General features: G+C 36.0%; 1 protein-coding gene across 1 annotated transcript in view; it reads right to left on the reverse strand.

Moving 5' to 3' along the window:
• The window catches only part of RALGAPA2 (Ral GTPase activating protein catalytic subunit alpha 2), a 135,342-nt gene that overhangs the window by 108,716 nt on the left and 10,532 nt on the right, over positions 1 to 16,094 (reverse strand). Inside the window, exons 4-7 of the mRNA XM_082480160.1 lie at positions 5,370 to 5,427; positions 2,702 to 2,745; positions 1,599 to 1,773; positions 900 to 1,015 (exon numbers count right to left, since the gene is read on the reverse strand). Of these exons, the coding sequence (XP_082336286.1) occupies positions 900 to 1,015; positions 1,599 to 1,773; positions 2,702 to 2,745; positions 5,370 to 5,427 (393 nt within the window). The remainder of the gene's footprint in view (positions 1 to 899; positions 1,016 to 1,598; positions 1,774 to 2,701; positions 2,746 to 5,369; positions 5,428 to 16,094) is intronic.

Here is a 16,094-nt window from a genome sequence, read left to right on the forward strand (position 1 = left end):
TTACCGAGGAACACCAATAAATATATGTTGATGAACCTCAATGCAATTGGATTTATAGTGTAGTCAGTTTTTTTAGATCCCAAAGACATAATAAGAGTATAGAAAGAACAGTAGAAAAAAAAAAAAATTAACTGAAGTGTTGTGAGACTCTGATATGTGAAACAAAGAGTGCCATGTAGGAAGTTGATAATTTCATAGAGCTACTTTTCAAAATAAAGCATTTATTCAAGATGACAAAACCTCTTCCAAATATCATTCTGGTCTTGCCTTTTGATATATATTAAAAAAACGTATCTCAAAGTATTTAATTATCTTTTGTCTTTTTTAAAATATTAATTTCTTTAGTGTTCATTGTCTATATAGCTTCCACTTTATTTAAAATGTTGCTTAATTTGTACTTTTTCAACATATACATTATCTTAATTTCTGTCCTGTACAGATTAATCTGATCTATTTCTAATTAAAATTTTTGATGTACATGTTACTTGCATCCTTTTTAAAAAGTATCTCAAAAGCCATTTCTCCTTTTTTATCTCTTTCTCCAGTGGTCCTTTACATGTCTTCTCAGCTATGCATGTGTCCAAAGGGAACAAATTACATCTTTCCTCCTTATCAATTTTCTAAACACAACCACAAGCACATAAACAGTTATCCTGCAAATCTGAATAACATTCATTAATTCTTATCACAAAAGTGAAAAACTTATTTTCACCAAAAATGGCACAAAGTACCACCTTTGGGATGATTTTCCTTTTAAAAAAACAATAAGAAAGTGCAGAAGACAGCTTCTTCCTGGGAAGGGGCAAAACCAGCTCCGTATAAGTACGGCATAGACTTTATTTTCTACCACAAGTACATTCCTCCAAATATGAATAGTTAAAAACATATATCCTCCGCACCTGAATTACCATATATTTTAACAGTAGCTGAAGAAAATAGCAGGTTTGGTCTTCAGCAATTTTCTCTCCAGAGACAGCTGGCAAAAGTGGGGTTATTTCTTCTGGAAAAATCTTAGCTAAAATAAAAAGAAATTGTTTTAAACATAGAAAACCTGAAAATAGTTAAATAAAAGATATTTTCTAGAAAAAGATTAATTTGAAAATAATCATTAGCATGCTACTAAGCTGCACAAAGTCTAAGTCCAGTAACTGCTTGGGCTTCCCATATTTTCCCAAGTCCTACTGCAAACAATCAAGAATGGCACCAACCTCTGATTTACTGCAGTTTGGAAGGGTTAAGACAAGCAATCACAGCAGATTAACCAGTACACTGTAAATCTGCACACCTACTAGTTTTGCAGCAACATATTAACATAGCTGCATCTCAATTAAAAAAAAAAAAAAACAACACAACAAAACCCAAAACCAACAAAGAAACAACAAAACCCAACAGTTCCGAACTCAGAATGACAAGATCTGAAGGCTGTACAGCTGCAACAAATACAGTAGCTTGACAAATTCAGTACATCTCTGAATTATAAAGACAAATGTTATCACCCATGTGAAATCTTCCCCACAAGAAACCCTACAGCTCCACAACGACCTCAGTGGAAGGGGGAGGCAATACAACCATCAGGGAAATTCTGTTCACTTACTCACCGTCTGGCGAATTAGTAGGACTAATGAGGTTATCTAGTGTACAGGGACCTCGCGAGGACATAATGGGTGGAAAGCCAGGCACAAGGCATGCAAATATTAATATCTGCTCTTCCGCACAGTTAGTCTGAAGCGCTTGAAGCCAGAGAAGAAACAGTCGGATTCCTTCACATCTTATCTACAAGGGGATGATTTTGTAGAAAATATATTAAAACAAATTTGCATGTACAGTAACACAGTTAAATAGTTAAGAAAATGCAGGACGAGTCCTTTCATCCCAGCTATGTGCTTGTCAGTCTTTCCACCATACCAAGAGTAATCACATTATTAATTTAATCATGAGCAGAGAAGTTTGGGAAGCAAGCTGTACCCAAGGCAGTGGCACTCCAAGGAGACAGCATTACCACTCCAACTTCAATCAGAGGCCAAAAAGCTCTAGTTCCAGTCCCCCAGTTCCTGGGGCCAAACGCATCTTGGCTAGTCTCAAGACTCAATCTTAAAAGGGGCTCTGAAGTACAACAGCAAGTGTAACACACAACCAGGCAGCTGCCAATAATTCGTGCCCTGCTAAGTCTAAAATTTTGGCCCCACAGAGGTCAAAGCAAGCGATTGTCCTCAACATCACTGGGGTCAGAAGATCCTCGTGAAAACCAAGACGCAACAAAACCACCCAAGGTAATGTATTCAGCAAGTTTACGAAGTTTATTTATTGGGGGGGTTTATTAACAAGATACAATTTTAATTTTAGCAATGCATTTAGAAAAGGAAAAATGGATTTAAAACTCTTTGGCAAACAAGAAATCAGTATGTTTAACACAGTATACTTAGTGCTAAAGAGATCTGAAAAAATAAAGTATTAAGCAAAATATACTGATACCTTTTCCAGATAACTTTACAAAGGTCACTAGAATAGCAAAACAACTAAAGATGACAAATATTAAAATAATCTAGGATTACAATATGAAAATTTGTGATTAAAAGGTGAATAAGTAAAATTACAAAGCCTGAAATATGTGAAACACACTGATACTGGAAAACTCTGAAGCAAGATGCTTCATAACAATTAAAGTGAAAAGAAATATAAATATATCATCAAATAGAAATACCTTGAGAGCATTCCCAGTGTGCAAAAGTTTCTTCAGAATTGATCCTAGATTAGAAAAATTAAATAGGGACATATCAGATACTAAGATGATCACTTTCCATCAGAATGTTTTTTACAAAATACTACAGAAAAGGCTAGTTTAATGCCATTCACTATGTGGCTACTGCACTGGTGTTTAAGAAAAAGAAAACTATGGAGTGAAAAAAACCCCAAAGTGAATCTAATTACAATCACCATCAGTATTATAAGATTAAATATAATGTATCTTTACAGTGAGGTACTTTGGTTTTAGTCAGATGACAATTTCTCAAATTATTTTCATTAAAAATAAGGCATCTAGAGGAAATTTTGACTTACTAGATTTGGAGAAATTAAGAAGTTCAACTTGTAGGATTAACACATTCAAATACACTAATATTGACAACAATGATAAGAAAAAGATGCTAGCAATCTATGTCTATAAAACACAATATTAAGATTGCAAAATATTTTAATTCTGGTTTTAGAAATAGCAGGCTAACTGCCCTCAACTTCAAATGTCTGACCTAAAAATCAGAGAGAGATTATACACCAAATGCTGAAGTTAAAACATGTTTTTAATCCATTTCTGAGAAAAATAACATGACGTAGCACTCAGCTGTTACTTCTCCTGGATTTGTGAGTTATGTACATTCCTTAAATGTGATCCTTCGCAAAAGATCTCACTGTTTCACAGTATTAAATGGAAATTATTAACATATATAGCAAATACATATTAATGCACATGAACATTAAGCAAAAAGCAAATCACAAGGTACAGCTGTAAATAATTGCACCACTGAATTTTTAGCTCATTTATTGGACACAGCTAAAAAGTTATCCACATATGACTATTCAAGAGAAGCATAAATATAAAGAATATATTAGCTATAAAACAACTGACTAAAACCAATTCGTTCTGGAATAATTCAGATGAAATGGTAGTAAAGTGGTCAAGCAGACGTCTGCTTTTATTTTTGTCAGTGCTAACTGGAAATGTGACAACAGCCCTTTCCTTGACCTTTAACTTCCACTCATTATTTCTTCTGCAACAGCAAATTCATTGTTCTGATGAAAAACATGGCAGCTGACGAAATATTGCTGGAAACCAAACTAAACAACAACAACCAAATACTACTTAGAAGAAATATAACCCTCCCAAAGCCGCATAAAATTTACTTGAACAAACAGCAAAACAAAACACTGTGACCACTTTGGTAGCATTCTGAAGCAGAATTTTCAAAGTAGTGATGAATCAAAGATGTTTTAATTCAGTGGAAATTATCAAGTTAAACTACTTCATTGGATTTCAAGGTGGTTTGACTATCAAAATAAATGCATTTAACCTTTAAATATTTCTGCACCCATTTGACTCTAACCCATTTGACTCTAGCTTTATTCAATCTGTTTAAGTGAGGAGAGGAATAAACTAGGAAACTAAGGAAAAAAAAAAAAAAAGCAGAGCCTTATTAACTCCAAGACTTCTCTCTGCCAGGCTCCTCCTATTCCTTCCCTTGCTCCCAAAGCCAGAATATGTATAGTAAATACCACAGGAGCACGGGGAAAGAACAGATAGTCTCTCTGTTTTACTAAGTGAATGCCTTTCATAGGTATCTTGTGTCTGTTATGGCCAATGTCATATTCTAACGGGATGCTTGGCGAATCCTCCATTATATGACAATCAGTGAAAGACCCCTGGGGCCAAACTTGCAGAAATACCATGTATTCATAATTCCACTTATAAAGGCCAGTAAAACTGTGGACCACTAATTAAAAGAAAAACGGTTCAAAAAGAGCTACTAAAAAGTTTATATTTTTGTCCTTAATCTCTTTCCTTCACTATCCCAGCTCTAAACCAGAAATTCCTCATTTAATTCCCACAAAGAGTGTGACAACTGAGTGTTTCGCAAATATTAACGAACTAAACTGCACAGAGAATACAGGAATATCAGAGACAAAATTAAGTTCCTGTGCACTGCAGCAGTCCCACGGTTGGCATTCAGTTTAGCACAGCCTGTGCTCAACTACCAAACAGCCACCTATTCACAGCATAAGTTTTTCAGAATGAATTTCCAGGAAGCGGCAAGGGTCAAGTTCAACACAGCATCTATCAGTAGGCAAAGAGCAATATTTAGTACTACAAATTTGTATGGGCATCTCGCATATGATCGCTTGCAAAAGACTATCATAATACAAATTTGCAAGAATCACATACAGATTCCACAACCCTCCTCAATCTTAATTTTTGGTGTTAGTCTGTGAATACAGAGGGAGACCTAATTAGAAAAAGGTGTGTTGGTTTATAACCCAAATCATCTTGATAGCTTCTAGCACATGGAAGAGAAGGCAGGGAAGAGGACCCAGGTAAATCCAAGAATATAATAATTTAAAGAGCATTCATGCAAAATCAAATTGAAGCAGGCAACCAAAACCACATAAATCAAGGAACACACAGAACTGATACAGCAAGTAAAAAGATTTTTCCATATGCTTTGAGAATTTTCAGCTGAAAGTCTTGTATGTAAGCACTATTTGTGTATGGGCAATACTAAGCGATTCTGGGGTTAACAGGACTTACAGAACCAGGGAAGTGACTACAGAAAACATTGATTTTATTTGTACTAGAATGTTTTTAAACCATTCCTTCTTACCTATACTGCGAAAATGCCATCGATAAAAAATCCTCTCAGGTAGTAGCTGCAATATTTTCTGCAGGAAACAAAACTAAATAGTCAAATTTTCCGTAATAAACTGGCTCATTCAAAGGATAGAGAGAAACTAATACACAAGACATAAACGAAATGGTAATATATACATAGAGAACACAATCAAAAGCAAATACCTATCATAGTAAGGACCCCTGCTCATCACTTTATGCTCTTGTTATGGAGAAAGATACTTGGAACGGTCCTGAACAAATACCATGACACTGTCATGAACCGCCTTCCCTTTCCCACTGCCTTGCAAAACCCTAGTATTCCAGAACATAAACCAATTTCTAATGAAGAAGTTGCAGATTTCTAAGAAGCTCATGTTGGGTTATATTTTTCTGAAGTGTCTGGTAATGACTATCACTGGATTGATACAGTCCAGATTTTGAGCTTCTGTGGCTTAGGTCTGTCTTTTCATCAGCTAATGGGGTCTGAGCTCCCAGCTAAGGCAGAGATGAACAGCAGTGCAGTTATTTTTACTGTGAGATGATTTACCTGTGTTTTCAGCTGGTGAGTGAAACCAAGCCAAATTACACAAAGCTAGACTAATTTAATTCACAGCACATGCAGTTAATAAAGCACTTATGTGGAATAATATGTAGTGGCTTGCCTCTGTAGTTTTGGACTGATCCTAACAGAGGCAGATCAAACAAAGAAAGAGGTTGTGGTCAAACCCATTCCCCTTTAGTTTTGTTGCACTACAGGGCAGTAACAAAGCAAAGCAATTTAAACATATGCTTAAGTGCTTTCCTGAATGGAGTCTTATAATCTTAGTTGTAAAGAACAGTTGGGGCTACCAAACATTGTTCTTTGTCAGTTTAGTGGATAGTAATGCTATTAAATAACCTGGATAAAACTATTTGGGGGGAGGGGGGTGTCTTACTTGGATAAATATGTCCTTTTAAAAGTACTTTAATTTAACAGGCTCCAGGCTCCTTCCCTTTTTCAAATTATTAGTAGCATAGACTAGGGCTTGGCAAGTAGGTGTATTAGTAGCACAGGACAGCTAACATCGCTGCTCAGCCTCTCAAAAAAAGTGAGAGAACAAACAAAGTTTCACGTAGATTTCACAGAAAAACGTGTCTGGATCTGACAACTCTTCAGCCATTGAAATATGAAATTAAGAAGATATATTTAATGAGAAACTAGTTTTCAACATCTACTTTTGGAAATAAAATTACACAATGTTACAAGTGACTAACAGTCAGAGTGCCTTCTAATTATCAAACAAAAATCACTGGAACAAACTTCTGCACAACAAAGCGCCATTTAGTTTCCAGAAATACTACATGCAGGATGCAAAATGAATGACAAGTCATTTAAGCAACGGTGACCCATTTGTTGGTCTTTTGCACATAAAAGCTCACAAGAAGAAATAAAGCATCACAGCCAAGAAAGCAAGAATTGGCATTTTAGGCAATCCTTCAGAGATGGCCAACACATGAATCATTATTGCTGTTAAAAACAGTATGCTCAAGAGATGGAATAAGACAGACTTTTTTTAAATTTTTTACAACAAAGTGCTCCAGAAATTATATACAACACTCAGAATAGAGTCTTTTTGAAAATGGAACATTCCTTTCTCCATGGCAGAAGATGGAAGTCATGACAAGTTCATAGACTTAGGGAACTAGACCTCAGGTCACACAGACAGACTGGTCTTCTTTCACATCTTTACCATCTCCCCAAATAGTATTTGGCATTTCTAAAAGTTTACCTAGAATAAAAATATAAATTGGGCACATCCCTTCTATGTTCTCATTGTATTTTGTTTTAGCATTACTCCCACAGCTCCCTCCCCAGGACACTGTGGCGGCAGGGACTGAAGGAGCGGGCAGCTGGTGGCCAGAGGTCTAGCTCCCTGTCCATGGGCAGGAAGAACGCGCTTGGGATGAAGGATCTGACTGGCTAAAAATGAGGCCATGATTCACATTTGGGCTTTACCTGTTAGTTAAGGACCACGTTTCTGCCAACCAGATTGCAGGATCCACAGACAAAGAATTATCATTATCCATCTAAATATTAAAATACTAGCAGTCTACCACTTCTCAATGCCTATTTCTGACATTAATCTTTACTTAACTTGGCACAGGGCAGAAAGGAGCTTCTAACCTAAATCATGAATACTTCAAGTCACTGCAAAAGTGGTAGCACTCTGCATGCAGAATTTGGTCTGTATCCAGGCACACGTTGGACCTATCACGCACCACATGCCCAAAGCACATGAGGAAAAGCTCCGTTAAACAAAACCTTAAGACAAACTGGCAACAAAAAACTGTCTGGATTCAAGTATCAGAATACACTACAGGGAGGAACCTTCATTACCTCTTCACATTTATTATGGAAAACCAGACAAAAACACATCATTTAAATCACTATAAGAAGTACAGTACATCGCTAGAGCAAAACCAATTTCCTTTTACAAGCCACACTAACAAGATACCTTCAAGCTGGTCTTTGGATGTAAATTCTCTCTCATTTGTTTCAAAACACTAACTTTTGAGAATATATTGTATTAAACTTCAAAAAAATCAAGCACCACTTCTGCATCAGAACCTTTTATTAGAAATTTGTCAGAATCTGGCAATACTCCTAGCAAAAATGCCTATGTTAGTATATTTCAGATGTTACAGTAAAATGCTTTACTGTAAAACAAAAATTATATTTAGGAAATATATGTCTACTTCACTTAAATGTCTGATGTATACTTAAACACCAGGCATGGCATACTCATGTATTATGAATGAAAATTTGTGAAAGTAATCTGATGACGTACAAATAAATTTTCCTTAGTTGCCAAAAGAAACAGTACATATTTCCCAAGAGCTTCAGCAATGCTCTTAGAGTAACTTTACAGTTCACACATCCCAACTGATTCAGGATCAAAAATGAATAAACACCACTTGTTAGTTGTTTCAAAACACAATGGTGCATTGAAGGAAGCTGGGGTTTACTACACTCTGCAAGATGCAAATCACATTATTTGGGAAAAGCCAGAGGCACAATGGCACACAGTAAAGGTAGCATCTTATACGTTACACAATTTCACCTAAACTTGAACACAAAGGTCACGCCAAAAAGTGAACTGAGGTGTAAGCTGCATAAGCTGGTAAGGTGGCAAAGCTGCATAATAAAGAACCATTTTAATAAAGAACTTAATAACAACTTGCACATCCAAGTGGCAGTGAATTTTAGGTTGTGTCCAGAGAAAACCTGGAAAACAAATGCTGCTGCAGAGTACAACCACCACCAGGAAAAGCAAGCTTAATCTCTAAATTGCATGAAGCTAGGAGGGTTGGGGAAGAAAAGAACATGCTTACAGTATTTTTTCTTTAAAAAAAAAGACAGAATCAAACACCCTTGTCAGGTGACCAAATCAAAACAATTCAAGGGTTGAAACAAATAGTATGAGGACAGAGTTCCTATCTGAGGAAAGCTTCCATGTCTTTTCATATAGCAAAAATCGAGACACTTAAGTCACTTCCCGTGCCATTCTCCTTTTCAGCATCTCAAATCCGAAGGAGGGGGGGGGAATATATATAGATGCACTTTGAAAAAAATGCAAAAGATGTTTGGTAGTACTATGCAGGTGCTTAATCACAATAAACAGAAGTCATTTTCAAAAAGCAAATTAGATTGCTAGCATCACAGCTACCTACTGAAAACATGAAAGCTTTGCAGCAGATGAGAATGAATATAAATAAGCTAAATTCAGCGTCCACACTTGCTCCTGCAATGAAAAATAAGTTGTCATGGTTAAAAGTCTACACTATTAAATAAAAACTTCCGAGGTTAATTCAAAGTTACTGGTAGAATACCTTTTAACTTGTAATTTCCCCATGTGTGCATAGAGTCCCCTGACTAAGATAGTGTTACAGTGTGACATAAGATCGCATAAGTCATAAACAAGCTCCAGTTGTCCTTTCAACTTAGCATTTCCAAGAACATTTTCTACACCCTCCCAACCCCTGGTGTTCTAAAAAACACATATTGCTATTCCTATAAAACAAATGATAGTTTCTTCCACTCCAGCCTAGACTTTCAGCAATACCGCTGTGAATCCAAACTGGCTATTGACATCTTGTTTCTAGTTTCACAGTACACTAATAAGAAAAATTTTAAGAAACCCCACAGTGCGAAATAATATTGCTTTCTCAGAAAACACATAGATCTATTTAATGCTTAGTGCTTCGCTGCATCTATATGGTAATCCATTATAGCACACTTGAAATAGAAATTAGGTATTACTACTGATCAACACATCAGGGTATCTGTCAGTTCTTTTAACTGATTATCCATAGTTCTTTTTCTTCTGGACTTCCTGCATGACTAGGAATAATGTTAAGTTTAAATCTTAGTTTACACAGGATGCTGCTTTTTGAAAGATATATCTCTCTCTTTTATCAAAGTAAAATAAAAAATACCAAGGTTTGTATTTCAACAGATTCACTCTGACTTAACCAATACTGCAATTTCTTTTAAAAAGCCTTTTATTTTCACCGACTTTGTTGGATCATAGCACAATTGGTAGCTTTCTGCCTATTACTGTGTGCTGCGCTACCCTGTTGTAGGACATCAAGAAAGCTAAGGCTGTTACCAAATCTTACACTGAAGATCCCTACAGCCTGAATATTTTCCAGCTTAACTTACACGAAAGTGAGACGATAAGCATTGTTGTTCTGCCTTCCAGAGCTACAAGAAGCTGTTCTGTAACATGCCATGCAGAGTCTCTTATTAAACATCAACAAAAACAAATGTGTTCTCGCTGATTGAACATGCTCTCAGAGGCAACAGCAGTGACAAATTCTGAGTAGCGTTCATCCCAGGAGAATGGATTCTGAGAAAAACATTTTTTTCACTACAACCTGTACATGATAAGGAGTTTCTATTAGTAGCAGGTGGATCTACTTTAAGCCGAGCCAAATGTAGAATAGCTCTCCTGTGTCTCTATGTTCAAGTACTGTTCGGTGGTATCTCCACAAGAGATTCAGCGTTCGACTACTAAAATCTGCAGTAATTTAGAAGTTTTCCAGCTACTATTCACTGATCTAGACAAAGCCAAGAGCCTGATGAAGTTAGTATGCCTGCAGCAGTTCAATCTAAATAAAGGCATCCTCCATCTATTGCATCAATAAATTATTTACCGGTACTCATTGAGTGAAAATGTCTGCCCGCAGCATGCAAGGCACTTATTCTTGCCCTAGGCATAACATTAAACAGTAAGATCTCTGAAGTTAAACATATGCAACTTATAGTTAGAATTTACAACAGAATGCTGTAAGAATAACACCAATGTTATTTTAAGAGCAATAATACATGAACCAATTAGAATTATGACAGAATAAACCGTAAATGGTTCAAAAAGTAATTTTCTATGTGTAGGAAAGAAGGGCTGTATGCAATTTTATTGTCATAAAACAAATAAGCCATTTTCACTCTACTGAGCTTAAGAGTCAGCCAACCAAGTCTGTGTAACAGACTTGAGGTTAAACAGTGGAACTGGTGATCACAGTAGGCACAGGGAACCAACTGAAAACCTGCAACAGAACCTACAACCTGAATTTAAAGCTGTGACTCTTGATCGTAATTTGACTTCAAGTGTAAAATAATCTGCAGATGGGGAAATTAAGCCACTGAGCTGTACAGACATGAGGAAAATGCAAACAGTAACAAGAAAGTTAAATAAAGGGGAAAAGTTAAATAAAAGGGATAACCCCAAGAAATGAGAAACCACGACCTGTGGCAATAAGAACTCAACAATTACTTGACTTGATTATTCCTTGTAAAGAATTTTACAATTACTTTTCACATTGGCTAGTTTCAATACACAATGAATTTCTGCAGAATTCAATTTTACTCAGTTTTATTAAAAATGCAGCAAGTAATTAGGGGCAGCATCCTAAGATAAGCAAACAATCCTAAGATCCTTTTGCACGTTCATAAAAAAATAGCAACACAGCACTAAAGTCTTCTAAAAGAGTTACAAATCCAAAAGTACTGAAAGTTTCACTGATGCGGGTCTTTATGAAATTGGAAATTACCTGCTAAAAATCACCACTGGCTTTGAGATGTTTTAAACTGCTTAATCAGTATCTCCAATTCACACAGTAGTCTATATAAAGCAAACCTACAATGTGGTGGAAGAATTCAATATTTAAAATATCCACAGCAATGTTAATCTAGAATAAACCAGAGTTATACATTTTAAAAATTATATTTATGTGCATTACTAGGCAGTACTAAAAAAGCAGCATATATTCCTAAGGTGCGTCAGTGCACAGAGCTATCTGATAACCCACCACTATAGCAGGTGTTCCTCTGACAGAGGTAGCGTATTTACAGCGTATGGTCTATAATCAACTTTTGGAAAGGGTTCCTAACAGACTATAGCCAATTATAAACCTATACTTAATTATCATTTGCACAAGTAACTTGTGCACATCTGCAGTAATAAATTTAGGCTATACAGCTGCTTCTGTAATCATTACATTCACATTCTGATAGCTGACCAATTCATGTGTCAATGGATTTATATCACATCTTAATATTCTGAGTACGTGGCCATTTGTAGTTTATATTTAGATGTGCTTCTAAGGACAACAATACTTTATTAAAACCACTAGATACTGCTACAAAATAAAGAGCTCAAAGTATGGGTGGGCAAGTTCTAACAGTTTATTGATTATGACCTCTGGAAAAATGTTTAGTGTTACACAAAAGCCAAAGCAGACCATGAATTTGAGTGTGTATAATACAAATACTGCACAGGCTTTATATTTTTATAATTTGTATTTTATTGTACATCCTAATATTTAAATCAACCTGCTGCGTACATACTCATGATACTCAAAATCAGACCTAGGAATGATACATTAACATTTTGCTGCTGAACTTCTAAGGAAGGTCAAAACAGAGAGCTCTGCCTATTCCCATTTATAACCACAGCTAGCCTCTCCTAATTTCAGCAGGGCAAGAGGCATAGGGGAGAAGGATAGGCTTGACAGATAAAAGGGTTTAGAAGCATAATCACAGCAAAGCGAGTATGAGTTATATTAGATACCTTGCCAGAGTTGTTATTCTGTAGATTCTTTAAAAAAAATAAAATAAAATAAAAATCATGCTTACTCTGTGTCCAGACCCCAAGTTCATGAAACCAGAAGTTCCATACAAAACATCGATTTACAGAAATTAAGAGATTACAGTATAAACAAACCTTTTTGTACAAGCTATACGAAAAAGACAGTGTGTTTTTATAAATAAGGACCTGTGAAACACAAGGGCACTTTATGTAATATTAATGTGCACTGGTAAAAAATAAGCAAGCAAAAAATCCATACTGAGAAGCTTTCAGCACATGTATCATCTGTGGGAGGTGGGAATACCTAACCCACCTTCCTCTGCTATCTACTAAACTGCAGCGAGACCCAAACTATACTGACAGTATCTGAAAAACTTCCAGCAACAACAGTGGTTACTGTAAGTGACTTTGGGAAGCTTTACTACATTAGAAAGAGTATCTGAAAAATTCTAATAACATATTTCATACAGTGAACACATTAAATCACTGTAATGAATTTTGTGACTGCATCAGCGTAAGAGATGAGGCTCTTCTTAGTTAATAAAGCATAATTACAGAGAATGGAGAGAAATTGATCTACGTATTATATCAAAACCATCAGTCTGCTCTTATTTCATTACAGATGCAAAAAAAAAATGCAGCGTCAGAGGAATCAGTATTTGATGCTGCAAGAAAAGAACACTTTATAATAAAAAAATAATCATAGAATGCTAGAATTGTCTAGGTTGGAAGGGACTTTTAAGATCATCAAGTCCAACCATAACCCTTAACACTGCCAAGACTACTGCTAAACCATGGCCCTCGGCACCACATCTACCCATCTTTTAAATACCTCCAGGGATGGCGACTCCACCACTGCCCTGGGCAGCCCCTTCCAATGCTTAACAACCCTTCCTGTGAAGAACTTTTTCCTAATATCCATCCTAAACCTACCCTGGCGTAACTTGAGGCCATTTCCTCTTGTTCTATCACTTGTTACTAGCAAGAAAAGGCCAGCCCCCACCTCTTTATAACCTCCTTTCAGGTAGCTGTAGAGAGCAATAAGGTCTCCCCTGAGCCTCCTTTTCTCCAGGCTAAACAACCCCGGTTCCCTCAGCCACTCCTCATCAGACTTGTGCTCCAGACTCCTCACCAGTTTCGTTGCCTACACACTGACACAATCAAATGATGGCACGATACCTTTACGGGACCTAAAAAACTTAACTGTAGTGTACTTGAGTTCTGTGACACACAGTGCTCAGCTGACAGCTATAACAAACAACGCCCTCAAATCACAGAGAACAGTGATATAAGAAACAATATTAACACGTTCTGAAAATATACTACAAATCTGGAGATAACTAAGCCTTATCAGAAGAAATGCAAATTTGTTTTTCACATCATTTTGGCCTGAAACAGGGATAAATAATACCAATAATTACAGCTGCTGTATCATTTCATTAATATCTGTTTGGAAAAAGACAAGGCCAAAGCACCTTACAGAATATAAAATTAGATCTAAGAACTTTGTAATATTAATTGTAATAAAGCACTTTACAAAATGAACTGTTAACCTTTCACATTACTCCGTTTTGATTAGTATTTCTTCTTTGATATGTTGTTTGATGTTATTGTTGAGGGGCCAAGCTATGTAGCTGATGTGTAAAATTAAGACTTCAATAAGTTACAACTGAGTCGACTTAGTTTTCAGAGGATTTGTGGAAAAGGCATTTGTTACTTTTGCTTAATATACACACTAGGTGTCACTCAAGAACAGCAGCAAAATACCCACCAAACTATATCAGAAAAGGCAGAAGTCAATTCCTTTCATAAATATTTTTATTGATTTTTAAACTGTTAACCCACAGCACCTGGATCCAGGATTTATGAATCCTAAGTAATTACCTATTTAGCTAATTAGAAGAAAACTCTAGGAAACCTCTGACTCATGCTGACATCAGATTAAATATGGCAAGCTTAACAATCAATTAGTTTTGTTTCCTATGGCTTAGGATATGAATGTTTAATTACTTGGCATTTACATTTTTTTCTTGTCCCGTGTTCAGATGGAGGTATTCTTGGTCTGTGCGTTAAAGGTCCTCTAAAAAGCTCTTTTCCCACAACGCATTAAGTTATCAAACGTTAAAGAGTTATAAATGGATTGCAAAGTTACTTCCAGTAGGTGAACACCATGAAGCGGATTGCCCCAAATTTCACATAAATATCTTAAATGACGACTTCTTCCTCAAAGCTGCCAATGCCTAGGCTATAATATAATTCTCCTCGATTGGGATCCAAAGCAACACTTTGTTCATATATAACCATGTTTTTTTTTCTTCTTCATACCATACGTTCTCCTGATGTTTTTAAGCAGTATTAAATGGGCAGTTATTAGCCATCCATTTTCAAGACATGAGAATGCATATTTATTCAGTTTATCTGGGTGAGTAATCATTACCTATTTTCCATTCAATGACATAGCCACAGAATTGTAATTACTTATTCAAGACCACAGAGTAACTGTATTAATGAGCTCCAACTAAACTGCACAGCCTTGCTCAGTAAGTGTGGTGATACCTTCTCCGCTGCGGGTGGGGAGGGAGAAGGAAGAAGAAATTTCTCCTGCCACAAATATGGTCCTAGCAGCTACATGAGCTCATGTTCTTTGATGCTGCCTCATGCAAAATCCTAAAGCAGACTCTTTTACTAGTAAAATAAGTAACAGAAAACACAATTCAATTTTCAGATTTCAGTCTGAAAATGCAGTCTTGTAGTTAAGGGAGCAAAGGGAGTGAGAAAAGGAAAAAGGAGATTAACTTCCTACATCATAACAGTCAGAAGATGAGACCAGAATTTCCTGTCATCATTTTCATGGCCATTTTTTGTATTACAGGCATGGTAGCTTAAACAGCATCACCCTTATTGTCAGTATAAATATTATTCTAACTACAAACTATACATTAATGCAAAAATAGGAAGCCATATACTTCTGAGGTTTTTGGGTTGGGTTGTTTTTTCCATTTTCAGAGGGAGTGATGAGAGTTGAGAACATTTAACTTTCACTTTAACTTGAATTTTTAGAGTCTCGTTGAAAGTTTGGCTTCTTTTCCCACCACCCCTACCAAAAAAAACTCAGAATATAAAGATAACATTTCTATGATGCAATACTCAAGTCAGAAGTTAGTAGTTGGATTAACAAAGACAAATTACCAGAAAATGTGTGTATTTACCCTTAAGAAAGAAATCAGGCCAATTATTTACCTAATGAATTGTTAAAAAAAAAAAAAAACCAAACAACTAATGGCACCACTGATCTCTGACATCAGAGACAAGTAGAGCTTATGCTAAGACTTCTGGTGTGCAGTATAAAAACTTTTTTATATGTTAGGCTTTCATCTGGTCCAGTGATATTTTCTCATATGCAAATATATTTAGGTAACAACTCTAATTAAAGAGGTCCCTTGGACAACGATCTATCATAGTCTATTCTTTAAATTAAAGGCATCCTAATTTGATTATGCAAAAGTTAACCAGCTAACATTTCCTCCCTAGACACTGCAAATGCTATGACTACCAGGGCTGGGAAGGATATGCTTCTGGAAGTGAAA

This window comes from Vanellus vanellus, assembly GCF_965231255.1.
Source record: "Vanellus vanellus genome assembly, chromosome: 3".
Classification (NCBI taxonomy): Eukaryota; Metazoa; Chordata; class Aves; order Charadriiformes; family Charadriidae; genus Vanellus; species Vanellus vanellus.